This window comes from Oncorhynchus kisutch, linkage group LG11 (genome assembly GCF_002021735.2).
Source record: "Oncorhynchus kisutch isolate 150728-3 linkage group LG11, Okis_V2, whole genome shotgun sequence".
In the NCBI taxonomy this organism is placed as follows: Eukaryota; Metazoa; Chordata; class Actinopteri; order Salmoniformes; family Salmonidae; genus Oncorhynchus; species Oncorhynchus kisutch.
Window position 1 is genome coordinate 12665906 of NC_034184.2, and position 18946 is coordinate 12684851.

At 42.9% G+C, this 18946-nt stretch overlaps 1 protein-coding gene across 3 annotated transcripts in view; it reads right to left on the reverse strand.

Annotated features, from left to right (window-relative positions):
• Positions 1-18772, reverse strand: part of LOC109900011 (calcineurin-like phosphoesterase domain containing 1) — a 52790-nt gene extending 34018 nt beyond the window's left edge. The window contains exons 1-2 of one of the 3 annotated variants that reach the window (XM_020495719.2): positions 18558-18772; positions 14278-14496 (exon numbers count right to left, since the gene is read on the reverse strand). In XM_020495719.2, the coding sequence (XP_020351308.1) occupies positions 14278-14496; positions 18558-18621 (283 nt within the window). In that variant the 5' untranslated portion in view covers positions 18622-18772. Of the gene's footprint in view, positions 1-14277; positions 14497-16650; positions 17000-18557 lie in introns of those variants that run through there. The other 2 variants (XM_031835302.1, XM_031835303.1) reach the window with 2 other exon arrangements.
• Positions 18773-18946: the final 174 nt, after the last annotated feature.

Consider the following 18946-nt stretch of genomic DNA (forward strand, 5'->3'; position numbering starts at 1 on the left):
CAGTTTAGGTCACCTAACAGAACAAACTCTGAAGCTAGATGGGGGGCGATCAATTCACAAATGGTGTCCAGGGCACAGCTGGGAGCTGAGGGGGGTCGGTAGCAGGCGGCAACCGTGAGAGACTTATTTCTGGAGAGAGTAATTTTCAAAATTAGTAGTTCGAACTGTTTGGGTATGGACCTGGAAAGTATGACATTACTTTGCAGGCTATCTCTGCAGTAAACTGCAACTCCGCCCCCTTTGGCAGTTCTATCTTGACGGAAGATGTTATAGTTGGGTATGGAAATCTCTGAATTTTTGGTGGCCTTCCTGAGCCAGGATTCAGACACAGCAAGGACATCAGGGTTAGCAGAGTGTGCTAAAGCAGTGAGTAAAACAAACTTAGGGAGGAGGCTTCTGATGTTGACATGCATGAAACCAAGGCTTTTTCGATCACAGAAGTCAACAAATGAGGGTGCCTGGGGACATGCAGGGCCTGGGTTTATCTCCACATCACCCGCGGAACAGAGAAGGAGTAGTATGAGGGTGCGGCTAAAGGCTATCAAAACTGGTCGCCTAGAGCGTTGGGGACAGAGAATAAGAGGAGCAGGTTTCTGGGCATGGTAGAATATATTCAGGGCATAATGCGCAGACAGGGGTATGGTGGGGTGCGGGTACAGCGGAGGTAAGCCCAGGCACTGGGTGATGATGAGGGAGGTTGTATCTCTGGACATGCTGGTAGTAATGGGTGAGGTCACCGCATATGTGGGAGGTGGGACAAAGGAGTTATCAGGGGCGTGAAGGAGTGGAACTAGGGGCTCCATTGTGAACTAAAACAATGATAACTAACCTGAACAACAGTATACAAGGCATATTGACATTTGAGAGAGACATACAGCGAGGCATACAGTAATCACAGGTGTTGAATTGGGAAAGCTAGCTAAAACAGTAGGTGAGACAACAGCTAATCAGCTAGCACAACAACAGCAGGTAAAATGGCGTAGACTAGGCAACGGGGCCAACAGATAGAACAAACAAGCAGAATGGAGTACCGTGTTTAATGGACAGTCCAGCGTGCATCAGCTATGTAGCCAAGAGATCAGTGTCCAGGGGGCAGCGGTGGATGGGGCAGGGAAGCTGGCCTGGCGAGTGTTATCCAGGTAAAAAAAAAACTAACAATGACTAAATAGCTTGTAGCTAGTTAGCTGGTTAGCTTCTGGAGGTTCTTGAGTGTGTTCTAAAAATAAATAAAAAATAATAGCGATTCCGTATCACATTGGGTGAGGCAGGTTTCCGGAAGGTATAAACAAATTAAAAGTCAAAAGAGATAGAAAGTAAATATGGGTCCGGTGAGCGTTTGAGACACGGCGATTCAGGCGGTTAGCAGGCCTGTGCTAACAAGCTAACAGTTTGTAGGCCCGGGCTAGACAAGATAGCAGTTAGCGGGCCGGAGCTGGACAAGCTAGCAGTTAGCAGGCCGAATTAGCAAGCAGGGAGATAGCGAGGGCTAGAGAGTTAGCCTTTGGGGGACGTCGCGATGGGGTGAGTCTGTTTATTCCTCTTCATGCGATGACATCGGTAGACCGGTCGTGGGCCCGGGTATTGTAGCTCAGGAGTATGCTACGGTGGTGGCGCAGGTGCTACGGCCGGGCTAGCTTCAAGCTAAGTGGGTGGAAACGCTAGCCAGGAGTAATCCGAGGTTGCGGTTTAGCTAGATAGCTAGTTGCTGAAAAATCCAGCTGAAAGATGTTCCGTTTGCGGTGGGAATCCGGGGATGAAAAATAAATAGGTCCGTTGTGCTCTGGTTAAAGTCGCGTTGTACGAACAGGCGAGAGCTTTCCGAACTACAGGTTAGCTGATGACCGGTTAGCTGGAGACCGCTAGCATACCCGCTGGTTAGCTGGCTAGCTTCAGTTGAGGGGTCCCGAAGTAAATATAAATACTTTAGGAAAAATAGCTACATTGGGTGAGTCGGGTTGCAGGAGAGTATTTGGAAGCTTAGGGTTTAGCAAAATGTTTTCAAAGAGATATGTGGAGAAAATAAACGATATATACAGGGACACGACAGGACAGGACGACCTACTGCTACGCCATCTTGGACATGTATATAGGCTATGCATCCATATTCAGACTGTATATAGGCTATGCATCCATATCAGACTGTATATAGGCTATGCATCCATATCAGACTGTATATAGGCTATGCATCCATATCAGACTGTATATAGGCTATGCATCCATATCAGACTGTATACAGTGCGGCAAAAAAGTATTTAGTCAGCCACCAATTGTGCAAGTTCTCCCACTTAAAAAGATGAGGCCTGTAATTTTCATCATAGGTACACTTCAACTATGACAGACACAATGAGAGAGAAAAAAAATCCAGAAAATCACATTGTAGGATTTTTTATTAATTTATTTGCAAATTATGGTGGAAAATAAGTATTTGGTCACCTACAAACAAGCAAGACTTCTGGCTCTCAGACCTGTAACTTCTGCTTTAAGAGGCTCCTCTGTCTTCCACTCGTTACCTGTATTAATGGAACCTGTTTGAACTTGTTGTCAGTATAAAAGACACCTGTCCACAACCTCAAACAGTCACACTCCAAACTCCACCATGGCCAAGACCAAAGAGCTGTCAAAGGATACCAGAAACAAAAATGTAGACCTGCACCGGGCTGAGAAGACAATCTGCAATAGGTAAGCAGCTTGGTTTGAAGAAATCAACTGTGGGAGCAATTATTAGGAAATGGAAGACATACAAGACCACTGATAATCTCCTTCGATCTGGGGCTCCACGCAAGATCTCACCCCGTGGGGTCAAAATGATCACAAGAACAGTGAGCAAAAATCCCAGAACCACACGGGGGGACCTAGTGAATGACCTGCAGAGAGCTGGGACCAAAGTAACAAAGCCTACCATCAGTAACACACTACGCCGCCAGGGACTCAAATCCTGCAGTGCCAGACGTGTCCCCCTGCTTAAGCAAGTACATGTCCAGGCCCGTCTGAAGTTTGCTAGAGAGCATTTGGATGATCCAGAAGAAGATTGGGAGAATGTCATATGGTCAGATGAAACCAAAATATAACTTTTTGGTAAAAACTCAACTCGTCGTGTTTGGAGGACAAAGAATGCTGAGTAGCATCCAAAGAACACCATACCTACTGTGAAGCATGGGGGTGGAAACATCATGCTTCGGGGCTGTTTTTCTGCAAAGGGACCAGGACGACTGATCCGTGTAAAGGAAAGAATGAATGGGGACATGTATCGTGAGATCTTGAGTGAAAACCTTCCATCAGCAAGGGCATTGAAGATGAAAAGTGGCTGGGTCTTTCAGCATGACAATGATCCCAAACACACCGCCCGGGCAACGAAGGAGTGGCTTCGTAAGAAGCATTTCAAGGTCCTGGAGTGGCCTAGCCAGTCTCCAGATCTCAACCCCATAGAAAAGCTTTGGAGGGAGTTGAAAGTCCGTGTTGCCCAGCAACAGCCCCAAAACGTCACTGCTCTAGAGGAGATCTGCATGGAGGAATGGGCCAAAATACCAGCAACAGTGTTTGAAAACCTTGTGAAGACTTACAGAAAATGTTTGACCTCTATCATTGCCAACAAAGGGTATATAACAAAGTATTGAGATAAACTTTTGTTATTGACCAAACACTTATTTTCCACCATCATTTGCAAATAAATTCATTACAAATCCTACAATGTGATTTTCTGGATTTTTTCCCCTCTCATTTTGTCTGTCATAGTTGAAGTGTACCTATGATGAAAATTACAGGCCTCATGTTTTTAAGTGGGAGAACTTGCACAATTGGTGGCTGACTAAATACTTTTTTGCCCCACTGTATAGGCTATGCATCCATATTCAGACTGTATATAGGCTATGCATCCATATTCAGACTGTATATAGGCTATGCATCCATATTCAGACTGTATATAGGCTATGCATCCATATCAGACTGTATATAGGCTATGCATCCATATTCAGACTGTATATAGGCTATGCATCCATATCAGACTGTATATAGGCTATGCATCCATATTCAGACTGCATATAGGCTAACTCTCCTTTCTGGTGGTGGTTCTGAAACATCTCCCCTACAGGGTCTCCTCTCTCCTGTCCCCAAACCCCTCACTTAACCCATTAGAAGCTTTTCCTATTGGAAGTCCCCATCAGCAAAACACACTCACACACAGTATACTACACTCACACACACACTATGCCTTCTCACAGAGCCTGATTTCTCCAATCTCTCTCCTCTCCAAATTGTGTTCTGCTGCTGCTCAATTCCACCTAACTGCCTTCAACAGAAATTAGGGGGCCTTCAGATGGGTGGAGGGGGACTTGGTGTTTTTCCACTAAGACATACCCCCACCCCAGTGTGTCACCGGTGTTTTATGTTAATGTAAGCTCTAGTGTTATTGTGCTTCCATCGGGCAGAATCAACAACCTCTGCATCATTCAAGGCTTTGTGGCAAGGTGTTAAAGTGTGCAATTAGCCGTTGTTACGTGTAGATGCCAGCCGAAAAACTACCCAGGGCCTTGGCTTGGCTCCAAGTTAGAGCAGGTCCGCCAGAGCCATGGCCCAGTGCGGCATGGGTACCGGCCTGCGTAGATGGAAACAAAAAGGTCTGAGCCTTTTGGGTAAAACACTGTGGTAAATCCTCAATGGAAACTCAGCATAACCTCACTCTCACCTTCCCCTGTTTGTTGGCTCTCCTCGCCCACAAACAAACCCCTGAGGACGTCCCTGGAATCCTTTGTAGTGCTCATTAGGAGTGTGTTAGGTCCATCACGTTGCTCTAATCATCTCTCCTCTGAACGTTTCATGGCTCCTTGGTCTCTATGAGTCTCTGTGAAGGGGAAGTCCTCGTCAGTGGGATGGGATCACAGAGAGATGTCAATAACAGCAGCACGGATGGGATGGTGGCAGCGTTCCATGGGAATATGTTTCCTCTGACAGCTGCTTTTTGTGGATTGTGGTCAGGGATGGGCATTTTAATTGGGCCCAGCATGGAGCCTGGTGGTTCACAACAGGTGGTTAACGAAGGTGATGGTCGATCAAACCGTCAGTTGCCGAGTCCTTCAAGGCCCTGTGTTATCCTGATCACTACAGTGATAATGTTGGATCAACCCTACAGGGTTGAAGGATACAAGTAGAGAATTTAAATGTATAATGTAGCCTCTCTCCTTCCATGATGATGGAGGTGTCAACAAATAGTCTGCACACTGCGATGCCTACCCATCGAATACTGGCCCACCCTTTTTACACAGCACCATCCTGCACCCTTTTTTACACAGCACAATTTTAAGTCATTATTTTGGACAAATTAATTTGGAGAGAAATAAGATATGTGTTTTCACACAATAGAGAGAGGGATCCAAACAAGTTGAGATGGGAGATGTTTACCACAAGAAGAACAAAGAGACACCAGCCAAAACACAGTTGGGGCCAATATCTTGTCTGTCCCTGACAGCCCTGTTTGTTGACAATCCTCTGGCCAGCAACAGTTTTATACTCTTTGTAAATAAACACAAACAGTTTAGGTGTAAATCAAATGTCAGTTAGGCAGCGTTGCCTGGTGATACCCCCCTGGCAGTGGGCACTGTGGAAACGACTGTGCATCTGACAGACGTGGTGTGTAATGCGTCTGGCACACACAACCTGCTCAGGCTGCTTGACGGTAACGAGGAGAGACGGCAGGCCATTTAAAATGTTCCCAAACCCTGCGGTTAGACTATCACTGTGTGTTTGGTAGGGAACGCTGATCTCGCAGTGACCTATAAATGCAACTGATCAGGGAGGGAGGGACTAGGCGGAATGAGAGGGAATCGTGCCCGGATTAAACTGAGAAGAGACACTAGGCACTAAGGATTGTGCAGGTGTGGAATGCATTTTAATGTAGAAATGTGTCCATTATGGTGTTCATGAGCAGAACGCACAAGGCAAATTCGTAGTCATTATTACTAAGCATGGACGAAATGAGATGGGGAGTAGGCTGAGGACACCCCTGCTGTTTCAGTTTGGCACAACATGTGTTATGTAAGCAGAGGTAGGATTTGGCCCTCGTCATTAAGCTAAAATGTGCATTGTGCAAAATACAATACAAATTATACATTTTATATAGCCATAATAAAATCATGTTCATTATAACTAGGCTATATCAGACATAGCCTAGTGGTTAGAGCATTGGACTAGTAACCGAAAGGTTGCAAGTTCAAATCCCACAGCTGACAAGGTACATATCTGTCGTTCTGCCCCTGAACAGGCAGTTAACCCTTCAGACCCCTTCACTTTTTCCACATTTTGTTACGTTAAAGCATTATTCAAAAACGTATTAAATTCCCTCAATCTACACACACACACACACACACACACACCCAATAATGACAAAGTGAAAACCGGTTGGTAGAAATTTTTGCAAATGTTTTAAAAATAAACAGAAAAACCTTATTTACATAAAAGTATTCATACCCTTTGCTATGAGATAAAAAATTGAGCTCAGGTACAACCTGTTTCCATTAAACATCCTTGAGATGTTTCTACAACTTGGAGTCATCCTGTAGTAAATTCAATTGATTGGACATGATTTGGAAAGGCACACACCTGTCTATATAAGGTCCCACAGTTGACAGTGCACATCAGAGCAAAAACCAAGTCATGAGGTCGAAGGAATTGTCTGTAGAGCTCCGAGACAGGATTGTGTCGAGGCACAGATCTGGGGAATGGTACCCAAAAAAATTCTGCAGCATTGAAGGTCCCCCACAGCGGCCTCAATCATTCTTAAATGGAAGAAGTCTTGAACCACAAAGACTTTTCCTTGGTCAGGGAGGTGGTGACAGCATCATGCTGTGGGGATGTTTTTCAGCAGCAGGGACTGGGAGACAAGTCAGCATTGAGAGAATGATGAAGGGAGCCAAGTACAGAGAGATCCTTGATGAAAACCTTCTCCAGAGTGCTCAGAACTCCAGACTGGGGCGAAGGTTCACCTTCCAACAGGACAACGAGCCTAAGCACACAGCCAAGACAACGCAGGAGTGGCTTCGGGGAAAGTCTCTGAATGTCCTTGAGTGGCCCAGCCAGAGCCCAGAGTTGAACCCGATCTAACGTCTCTGGAGAGACCTGAAAATAGCTGTGCAGCAACACTCCCCATCCAACCTGACAGAGCTTGTGAGGATCTGCAGAGAATAATGGGAAAAACTCCCCAAATACAGGTGTGCCAAGCTTGCAGCGTATTATTAAAGGCTGTAATCGCTGCCAAAGGTGCTTCAACAAAGTACTTCGTAAAGGGTCTGAATACAAAGTACTCAATAAGGGTGTGAACAGTTCGCAGTTGTAAATGAGAACGTGTTCTCAACTGGCCTACCTGGTTAAATAAAGGTGGAAAAAAAATACAAATTGTGATCTGTTATATATATATATATATATATTTATAAAAAGTTGCAAAGGGTCAGAAACTTTCCAGGAAATATCCGGAAATTTTGCTTAAATTCCTCAAAACAAGTTATAAGCTAACAGTGAACCTTTTTTTGTGGGATACACAAGGCAATTCTAGGTCTTGTAGCATATTTTGGTTAAACTATCCCCAATTCAATGGAATTGCAACCCTCTGCATGCACAGTGCATTTTTCCATCACATGTACAACTGATTCTCAAGATCTTGCACACTAATGAGATGCTATTGAGCCCACACTACTACACTGTCTGAGCCAAGGACTACATGCTTTCTGGTAAGTTTTGATTACAATACTGGGTGGGGTGAATATATTTTATATGACATACATTATTTTTTTGTTAACTAGTAAATAGTAGCCTACGGCAAAGTGTGTTTAAATCATTTCTAACTTGTTAACAATCTCTGCTAGTTTGTTATTGCTACCATGTGGGTTTTAGCTTGCTTGAGCCTACTAACTGAGGAGTGTTAATTCACCTGTTTCCATACATGTTTCATTTTAAAACCTTTATCTTACGAAGGAGTTGTTTAATCTAACTGCTTAACTATTTATCTGTACATGGAATGGTATTATTTTTTCTTCTAGTTATTACAGGAAAATGACAAGGGCACTATCTGATGTGTGGAGACATTTCATTGCAGTTAATGTAGAAGGAAAAGCTGTGTACATTTGCAAATACTGTGCCAAATCATATGGGAAAAATGCAACAAAGTGCATAAGTGCATAAAGTTCTCTCAGGGCTCAAAACAAGCAACCTCTGACTAAAGTCCCTCTACTTCTATTTGAGGTGAAAATGATTAATCAAACACTATTGATAGCGACAGCTCATGGTCCTCCTGGAATCAGAAGTTGTTTTTTTACTCAATGGAAGAACGTAATCAGAGAAATGCTGATGAGTGTCTTGCTCAAGCTGTGGATGCAACTAGTTCGCCTCTGATGCTCACAGGCAATGTATACTGGAAGAGATTTCTGAATGTTCTTCACCCAGCATACACCCCTCCAACCAGACATGCTTTATCTACTCATTTGCTGGATGCAGAGTTCAACAGATTTCAAGTGAAGGTCAAGCAAATCATAGCGAAAGCAGACTGTATTGTAATCATCTCTGATGGGTGGTCGAATGTTCGTGGGCAAAGAAAAATTAACTACATCATATCCACCCCTCAACCAGTATTCTACAAGAGCACTGGCACAAGGGACAAGAGACACAACGGTCACTACATTGCAGATGAGCTGAAGGTAGTCATTAATGACCTTGGACCACAGAAGGTATTTGCACTGGTGACAGACAATGCTGCAAACATGAAGGCTGCTTGGTCTAAAGTGGAGGAGTCCTACCCTCGCATCACACCCATTGGCTGTGCTGCTCATGCATTGAATCTGCTCCTCAGGGACATCATGACACTGAAAACAATGGATACACTCTACGAGAGAGCCAAGGAAATGGTTAGGTATGTGAAAGGTCATCAAGTTATACCAGCAATCTACCTCACCAAGCAAAGTGAGAAGAATAAAAGCACCACATTGAAGCTGCCCAGCAACACCCGTTGGGGTGGTGTTGTCATCATGTTTGAGTCTCTCCTGGAGGGGAAGGAGTTTCTCCAAGAAATGGCCATATCACAGTCTGCCGATATGGACAGTCCCATCAAGAGGATCCTCCTGGATGATGTATTTTGGGAGAGAGTGGTAAGCAGCCTGAAACCTATAGCAGTAGCCATTGCACGGATTGAGGGAGAGAATGTAGGGCTGGTTGGTATACCTATATTTTACTATATACCGGTATTGATGCACTGACCGGTTTGGGTTTTTACTTTACCTTCTTTAAAAGGTATTTGAATGTTTGTTTTTTTAAATGTGATACTCCGTGTGTAACGTCCATTTGTAAAGTTTACTCCGCTACTTGATTCATCCCTCTCCGTGCCACTTTACGCACAGACCAGGCCCCCCCCTGTCACTCAAGGAGCGCATATGTTCTTGCTTGACCACAAGACACTTTCGTTCAGTCTGCATGGTCAATGCAGCACATGCAACAATGTTGTTTCCAATTTGATCTTAATATATATCCACTAGCGTTCTATAATTACAATATTAGTTTGTGTTTCTTACATCTGCAAAGAGCTAGTTTGTATTTTCTTAGCAAGTTAAGATAAATTGGGTTAGCCACTAATGCTAATCGCTAGTTAACTGGCTAACTAAATCAAAGTACTGAGTCAGAGCAAACGTAGCTAGCTAATACAGCCTGATACCAGTGCTGGTGGAGGCCTAAATCAGCATGTTGTTTGTGCAACGGTATCTTCTAAATCAAAGAGGAATAAGCAAAGCATGAATATGTTGACTACATGACTAAAGATTGTAATGTAGCCGAAGATTATAGGGTCCTCTAGGAAACACTGAACATCACTTGGTTCCTACCCTGTCACAATAACTCGTTCATGGCATTTTCATTCTTTGTCATGTAAAACAACACTGTATTCAAAGTGCCCACTATTATTTCTATTCTAACTATAGAATTATAATAAACATTCTATTTCCGTGATTCCAAAAGTTCACACAAGTGTTTTGATCTAAATTGCAATTGCAACATTTGGTTAAAAATAAGGCCTAGCTTTTTCCCCCATATCGTGGCAGTGTGGAAATGATCTCAAATGAGTGCAGGAAATGCAGGAAGTTATTTTAGGTTTAAGTTGAATTGACAGTATAAAACAATCAGATTTATTTTTTATTTATTTTTTATTTCACCTTTATTTAACCAGGTAGGCTAGTTGAGAACAAGTTCTCATTTGCAACTGCGACCTGGCCAAGATAAAGCATAGCAGTGTGAACAGACAACAGAGTTACACATGGAGTAACTAATTAACAAGTCAATAACACAGTAGAAAAAAAAGGGGGAGTCTATATACAATGTGTGCAAAAGGCATGAGGAGGTAGGCGAATAATTACAATTTTGCAGATTAACACTGGAGTGATAAATGATCAGATGGTCATGTACAGGTAGATATATTGGTGTGCAAAAGAGCAGAAAAGTAAATAAATAAAAACAGTATGGGGATGAGGTAGGTGAAAATGGGTGGGCTATTTACAAATAGACTATGTACAGCTGCAGCGATCGGTTAGCTGCTCAGATATGGAGATATGGAGAAAGACCCATTGAAATAATGTAGAATACATGTGTTACTACACTAGGGTCATGCACTACTCAAAGAAAATGAAGAACTTTTATCAAAAACATAAAATACGGTATGTTGAAAACGTTTTTGGGAGATGCGATGGATCATTGGGGATCATTCAATATTTCCTTTCTTTTGTTCAGTGAAATGATCCTATGTGAAGAGACAACTCGTTTAAATAAAGTTCAATTCGTAACTAAATTGTTTGTGTTTTTTTTCTATTGGAAGGATTTAATCATTTGCAATTATGTCTACTTATGATAAGGTAAAAGGTTTATGTTTCTGTCTCCATATATGGTAAATATATCCAATGAAAAAAACAGAGTGGGGAGAACAAGTATTTGATTCACTGCCGATTTTACAGGTTTTCCTACTTACAAAGCATGTAGAGGTCTGTAATTTTTTATCATAGGTACACTTCAACTGTGAGAGACGGAATCTAAAACAAAAATCCAGAAAATTACATTGTATGATTTTAAGTAATTAATTTGCATTTTATTGCATGACATAAGTATTTGATCACCTACCAACCAGTAAATATTCCAACACTCACAGACCTGTTAGTTTTTCTTTAAGAAGCCCTCCTGTTCTCCACTCATTACCTGTATTAACTGCACCTGTTTGAACTCGTTACCTGTATAAAAGACACCTGTCCACACACAATCAAACAGACTCCAACCTCTCCACAATGGCCAAGACTAGAGAGCTCTGTAAGGACATCAGGGATAAAATTGTAGACCTGCACAAGGCTGGGATTGGCTACAGGACAATAGGCAAGCAGCTTGGTGAGAAGGCAACAACTGCTGGCGCAATTATTAGAAAATGGAAGAAGTTCAAGATGACGGTCAATCACCCTCGGTCTGGGGCTCCATGCAAGATCTCACCTCGTGGGGCATCAATGATCATGAGGAAGGTGAGGGATCAGCCCAGAACTACATGGCAGGACCTGGTCAATGACCTGAAGAGAGCTGGGACCATAGTCTCAAAGAAAACCATTAGTAACACACTACACCGTCATGGATTAAAATCCTGCAGCGCACGCAAGGTCCCCCTGCTCAAGCTAGCGCATGTCCAGGTCTGTCTGAAGTTTGTCAATGACCATCTGGATGATCCAGAGGAGGAATGGGAGAAGGTCATGTGGTCTGATGAGACAAAAATAGAGATTTTTGGTCTGAACTCCACTCGCCGTGTTTGGAGGAAGAAGGATATGTGCAACACCAAGTACACCATCCCAACCGTGAAGCATGGAGGTGGAAACATCATTCTTTGGGGATGCTTTTCTGCAAAGGGGACAGGACGACTGCACTGTATTGAGGGGAGGATGGATGGGGCCATGTATCGGGAGATCTTGGCCAACAACCTCCTTCCCTCAGTAAGAGCATTGATGATGGGTCATGGCTGGGTCTTCCAGCATGACAACGACCCAAAACACACAGCCAGGGCAACTAAGGAGTGGCTCCGTAAGAAGCATCTCAAGGGCCTGGAGTGGCCTAACCAGTCTCCAGACCTGAACCCAATAGAAAATCTTTGGAGGGAGCTGAAAGTCCGTATTGCCCAGCGACAGCCCCGAAACCTGAAGGATCTGGAGAAAGTCTGTATGGAGGAGTGGGCCAAAATCCCTGCTGCAGTGTGTGCAAACCAGGTCAAGAACTACAGGAAACGTATGATCTCTGTAATTGCAAACAGGTTTCTGTACCAAATATTAAGTTCTGCTTTTCTGATGTATCAAATACTTATGTCATGCAATAAAATGCAAATTAATTACTTAAAATCATACAATGTGATTTTTCTGGATTTTTGTTTTAGATTCCGTCTCTCACAGTTGAAGTCTACCTATGATAAAAATAACAGACCTCTACATGCTTTGTAAGTAAGAAACACTGCCAATTTTGCAGGTTATCAAATACTTGGTCTGTATACACTGTATACATTTAAATAGTATTAATATTAATTTGCATATTTCCGTTAATTGCCACGGAAAGTTTCCACCTGAAAATTCCCCAAAATGTGCAACCCTATTTGGGTAATGTGTGTAGATTGAGGGGGAAAAAAACTATTTAATTAATTTTAGAATAAGGTTGTAACGTAACAAAATGTGGAAAAAGTCAAGCGGTCTGAATACTTTCCGAATGCACTGTATTCAGCACAGCTGGGACAGACACGCCTGCTGTCTCCTGTAGATGCACGTCAGAGCCACGGACTCCACAGATATACCCCTGGAAGGCAAGGCCCCCCATGGCCCTTAATTGTAATGAAAAGGTAGTTCTGTTGTTAAGCAGCACTTTGGCGCGCAACAATATTATCTCTGCAGTGGGTCTAGCCTGCCGATTCCTCTTACCGTTATCAAATTAGTCAGCTGGCTGTCAAACACTCACCAAGCTATAGCACCTCACTGAAATTGCATTCACCACCAGCATCTGTTTCCAACTAACACCTTTCAGTCATACCTCTCCCACTTATCCTCCTCTTTAAAATCACACAGGAAAGGATGGGGTTTTAGCACTTTTTTCTTACACTGACAAATGGGAGGTAAGTTTTCCTTAAGGCCTGACAAACCTCTGCTGTGCTAAGCCAGCCTCAGATCTATTTGAGTAGATAAAACTCATTCATTTCCCTAGATCTACCATTGTGTGAAAAATGGCTTAGAGGCAAACACTTCATTCATAGATTTTTGATAAAACATTGCACAGAGACTGTAGCGGGAGTTTACAAAGTCCGCCGGTATCAAGAGACGGCTCATTCTTCTGCATCTCATAGAACATTCTGTAACGATTCCAAACCCTCTAACGTTCTCAAGAGTGCATAAATTAAATCAGGAGAATCAATTTATCATTATATAACAGTCATATTCCACTTCCTTTATAGACTCATGGAATATCAGAGACCTTCACACTGATCTATCAGAATGTCAATTACAGTGCATCTACATCGCTGCTTGACATTGAACTCGTATGGTCACACGGCTGCAATGAAATGTGCCGTAGCAAAACTACAGCACAGATAGAACAAAGAGACATATTTCACCGGATGTATAAATGTGAAGCATTTATACAAAATATGGTAGTAAGAGGAAGCCCAGTGGCCGGCAGTTGGAGAAGATGGAACGAGATGGAAACTGATAGACATTCTGCTAATTTACTCATCGATTAAACATTTGATCGCAATACAGTTCTCTGTTCCCAAAACTACAATCTGTTACGAACAGAGTGGACAAAGTTTTGTAGACTTTACCCGTTGCATTGTTTAGAAGGAGTGAAAAGGTGATTTGAGTTATTGCACACGCGCACTTCACAGAGTAGCGTTCCCCAAAGGAAATATGCAAATTAACGCTAGAACGCGCCAATAGGATCTCTCTAGCTCCTGCTTGGCTCTGCCTACCTAATTGCTTGTTCGGCCCACTAAGGCTCATTCGTTCCCATTTGAAACGGCAGGCTGTGGTCTATCTTGGTTTAGTTATAAAAATCTGACTTTACTCTTCCACTCCCAGTTGTCGTTCTGAATACAAACGGCGGCATCACGTTGAGGACAGTACACAAAAAGGATCCCGTCATTGTCAAAGTATGACTGGACTGCTCTCTTCCACATAGTATGTCTACCATACGAATACAGGTAATATCCTTATGTTTACACCTGTTAAGGCTCAGGTGTGTTTCTTTTGAACATTGTCTTACTTGGCATGGCATGAACCAGGTCCCCACACAGCACCATGAACTTTGGCCTGGGGCTCAGCTTGTTGACGGCCTCCACAGCCTGCTGGGTCAGCTGGACCTCATCGGTCCACTCGTCCCCTCCCCCGTCACAGTCCCCCTCCCTCCAGGTCTTCATCAGACCCAGCTGGGGGTCTGCAGCCTGGATGAAGCAGAACGGGCCTCTCCATTCCTTCTGTTCATCTGGGAAGGTAGGAGGAGTTCAAGGGAGAGAGTCATGCCAGGGACATGGGATAGAATATAGAATCAATATACAGTGGAAAGTATTCAGAACCCTTCACTTTTTCCAAATATTATGTTACAGCCTTATTCTAAAATGGATTCAATCGTTTTTTTCCTCATCAATCTACACACAAATGTGAAAAAAAATGAAGGGATCTGAATACTTTCCGAATGCACTATACTTTATTGGCAACGGGTGTCTCTATTTATGAAAGTCATGCTGAAGTTAGTCCTAAAAGCAGTATTCTTACAAATTGACCCTGGGGATGCAGGATTTTGTTCTAATCATCAAGCCCTTGACTAGTTGAATCTGGTATTGGTATTGGGTCTGGAGAAAAAGCCTGCTTCACTCACTTTGTTCCAGCAGCTCAAAAAGTAGCTATATGCTTTATACACACACATTACAATATACTCACTCTCTCACACACACACACACACACACACACACACACACACACACACAGCGGGACTTCCTTGTTCATCAGGATCTTCAATGTTTAACATGCTCTTCATGCATTTCTCTCCAAAATGAGTTTATGTTAATTCTCTCCTCCAGAGAAGCTTGTGCGGCAAATGAAAGCCTGAGAATCCCAGTACTGGGAACAACAGTGCAAGAGCCTTTACTTTGCTCTTTGTATCTTCATTTAGAAAATAATGAGGAACATTCCCTGCTCCTAAGGTTAACATTAACATCAGATGTATTAAACACAACACAAATTAGACGCCTTACTTTATGGCTATAAATGCACAATCATGACATGGGAAGTACCAGGCTATTTGAAAGGATCAAAGGTAAAGAAAATACAAACAAATTTTAACTACAATTTTCAGTCTAAGGTTATGTTCATATCATCATCACTGAAGACAGGATGCTGCTTTGGTACATTACATAGGTTGAAAACTTTCCTGACTGGGGCTTGAACTTTTACAATTCAGAAAAATACTTATGCTGCTAAGGCTTATTCTTCAATATAACTTGCATCAGTCTTCTATACCAATCAATCAGTCAAATATATTTATAAAGCCTGTTTTACATCAGGAGATGTCCCAAATTGCTTATACAGAAACCCACCCTAAAACCCCAAACTGCAAGCAATGCAGACGTAGAAGCATGGCGGCTAGGAACAACTCCGTAGAAAGGCAGGAATTTAGGAAGAAACCTAGAGAGGAACCAGGCTCTGAGGGGTGGCCAGTCCTCTTCTGTCCTGTGCCGAGTGGAGATTATTGGAGTACATGGCCATTAAGGCCAGATTGAACATCTTGAAGAACAAACATTCATAGATGACCAACAGGGTCAAATAATAATCCATACCATTCCGTGAGAATATTGGTCTTAGTTCACTGATCTCTCCACCACCAATTAGAAACATGTATATTCTAACTAGGTTGCACGCAAACTGTTTCCTCCCATAACTAGAAATGTAAAAAGGTTAAGCCCCCCCCCTCCCTTTTTTACTGACTCATGAGACATACATGATTTGTAAGGCTTTTACACCAGCCTAGCTTTGACTCTCTCTGAGAAAAAACCTGGTATCTTTGTTAACACAAGCTTTACAGTAGTGTGATTGTCTCAGGAGTCGCTGCTGTGTGAACTATAAAAATAAAAAAAGATTTGAAAAAGAGTAGCCAAAGCTCCCATGAAAGCCGATAAGTACACGCAGCTTTGTGTGGCTGCGCTGAGCGAGCTTCACTTCAAACATAAATCTGAGAGATTTCTCATCTGGCAGACGGTGCATTCAAACAATACTAATCATAATTCACGATTAGAGTGGAGGGCCTTTAAAAAATTATTTAAATGAAATATGGAACTTTTGTTGAATTCTCATTTGAAGAGAAAAACCTATCCATTTCACCATCCGTTTGTGGTGCTGAAAATCAAAAAAAGTTTGTAGAGAGATGAGAATTGTGAGTTGCTCTCGAGAACCCGAGGCATTCTGCCTCATCCCAAGGATGCTCAGCTATAAACGCTGCTTACCGGGGGAGACCATGTGAACTACAATCCCGAAGCTATGTTTTAACATTTAGAAACGTCAATCATCACTTGAAATACAGTTTAAAGAACGTAACTCTCATATCAGCGAGAAAGAATCTTTCAAGTTAAAAAGTTACACTTACTGTAGCAGGTTTGCACAGATCCATATGGTTGTGTGTGCCTCGAGGTAAGAACTACACTTTCCGCACAGTTACGCTTACACACGTGTGCGAGCACGCTAGATAGCGAATTAGTGCAGGTTTTCGCCTCTGTCTTCCATCTGTCTGTCTTCCGTAAACAAGTGCTGTAACATGGAGACATGGCAGTGTGGGAACGCTAACCCTAACTTTATCAAGGTGTGTATCAATTGAACCTTTTCTTAATTATTATTTATCTCTGATTTGAAAGATATGCTTCCAAAACCGTACAGCAAGAGACACGTTAATGTTCAGATTGCGCATTTGGGCTCTTAACAAAACACCCCCGTACAGAAGACGCCTTCGTCCAAATCTAAACCAAATGTTATACATGTAGGTAGTTATTAAAGTGACCATGCATAGATAACAGCAGAGAGTAGCAGCAGCATAAAAGGGGGGGGGGGGGCAATGCAAATATTCTGGGTAGCCATTTGATTAGATGTTCAGGAGTCTTATGGCTTGGGAGTAGAAGCTGTTTAGAAGCCTCTTGGACCTAGACTTGGTGCTCCGGTACTGCTTGCTGTGCGTTCCTCTGACACCGCCTGGTATATAGGTCCTGGATGGCAGGAAGCTAGGCCCCGGTGATGTACTGAGCCGTACTCACTACCCTCTGTAGTGCCTTGCGGTCAGAGGCCAAGCAGTTGCCATACCAGGCAGTGATGAAACCCAGGATGCCTCAGGATGCTCTCAATGGTGCAGCTGTAGAACCTTCTGAGGATGTGAGGACCCATGCCAAATCTTTTCAGCCTCCTGAGGGGGAATAGGTTTTGTCGTGCCCTCATCACGAATGCCTTGGTGTGCTTGGACCATGTTAGTTTGTTGGGGGTGTGGACGCCAAGGAACTTGAAGCTCTCAACCTGCTCCACTACAGCCCCGTCGCTGAGAATAGGGGCGTGCTCAGTTCTCCTTTTCCTGTAGTCTACAATCATCTCCTTTGTCTTGATCACGTTGAGGGAGAGGTTGTTGTCCTTGCACCAGAGGGTCAGGTCTCTGACCTCCTCCCTATAGTCTGTCTCTTCATTGTCGGTGATCAGGCCTACCACTGTTGTGTCATCAGCAAACTTAATGATGGTGTTGGAGTCATTACACAATGACTTATGTGTAATGTATGGAACTGAGTGTCATGATCAAGGGCTATTAGTGTCTATGAATGGGCTAGGCTGTGAGAGGAAGAGACGGTCTGTGAATCTGATTAGTTGTTAAACAATTAAATTCCTCAGTCTGTAAGCATGGGCAGAAATTGAGCCATTCAGCCTAGTCGGTTCACTGGTCAAAGGTCTACAATAGACAGTGACTGACTTCCTATCACCAGCCAATCCGAAAATAGGCCTATAAAATAAATACAAAAGACAGGAGGTAGTCTTCCATACATTGCATTTGGGCAGACCTGTTTTGGGGTTATGATAAGGTAAACGGCAATAATGCAACTCACATTTACAGCTAACCTTACTGTTAGGCATTTGTAAATCAATCTTCAGAATCAAGGGCTAGATATATTCCATGAGTTGAAAGTATTACGGACTGTGAATAGGTGAAAAGGCTAGTTTATAGCTGAGCAGATTCGAACAAATGAAAAGTATTGTTCTGGAACTCATCTCGGAAACGCAGAGTAAATGGCAAAAGGCTAAACAGCAACTTTTGTAAACAACATGACACGTCTCGGGAAAGTCGTTCACGTGTAGCACAGATAGCTAGCTCGTTAGGTTACTCGATGGGTTAATTTAACGTGCATATTCGTAACTATGTATCCTTTATATTAACCAGTCAGGAATACAAAATTGTAAAACAGATGGATGTTAGCCAGCCTGTACAGTTAACTAACTATAGCTAGCCAACTAACTAACATTAGCTACCTTCGGTCAGTCCAGTGAATGTCCGCTGTTTAGCTCTAAGAAAAATATCCTCGGCTTCAGCCATGGCTTCACTTGTCCCTCAAAGGTTAACGTTCGTATTCTTATGGCTTGATGTTGATCCTATTTTGTCAATAATGAACTGACTTGAGATTAGTCAGTGTAGCTAGTTACGTACAGTGAATACCAAACGTAAAGCCGGAAGCCCCGCCTAGTTCTAAAATGTCTACAACATCCCCTTGTTGCTGACGAGGGTGACTTCCAGACAGTGGCAAGGGGATCAATAATCCCATCAATTTCGGGACGCACTCGTGACTTGAATGATGCAATTCATATTAAATAATTAAACAAGCATGGCATTCACATTTTGGATGAAGCCCGAAGACTCCTCG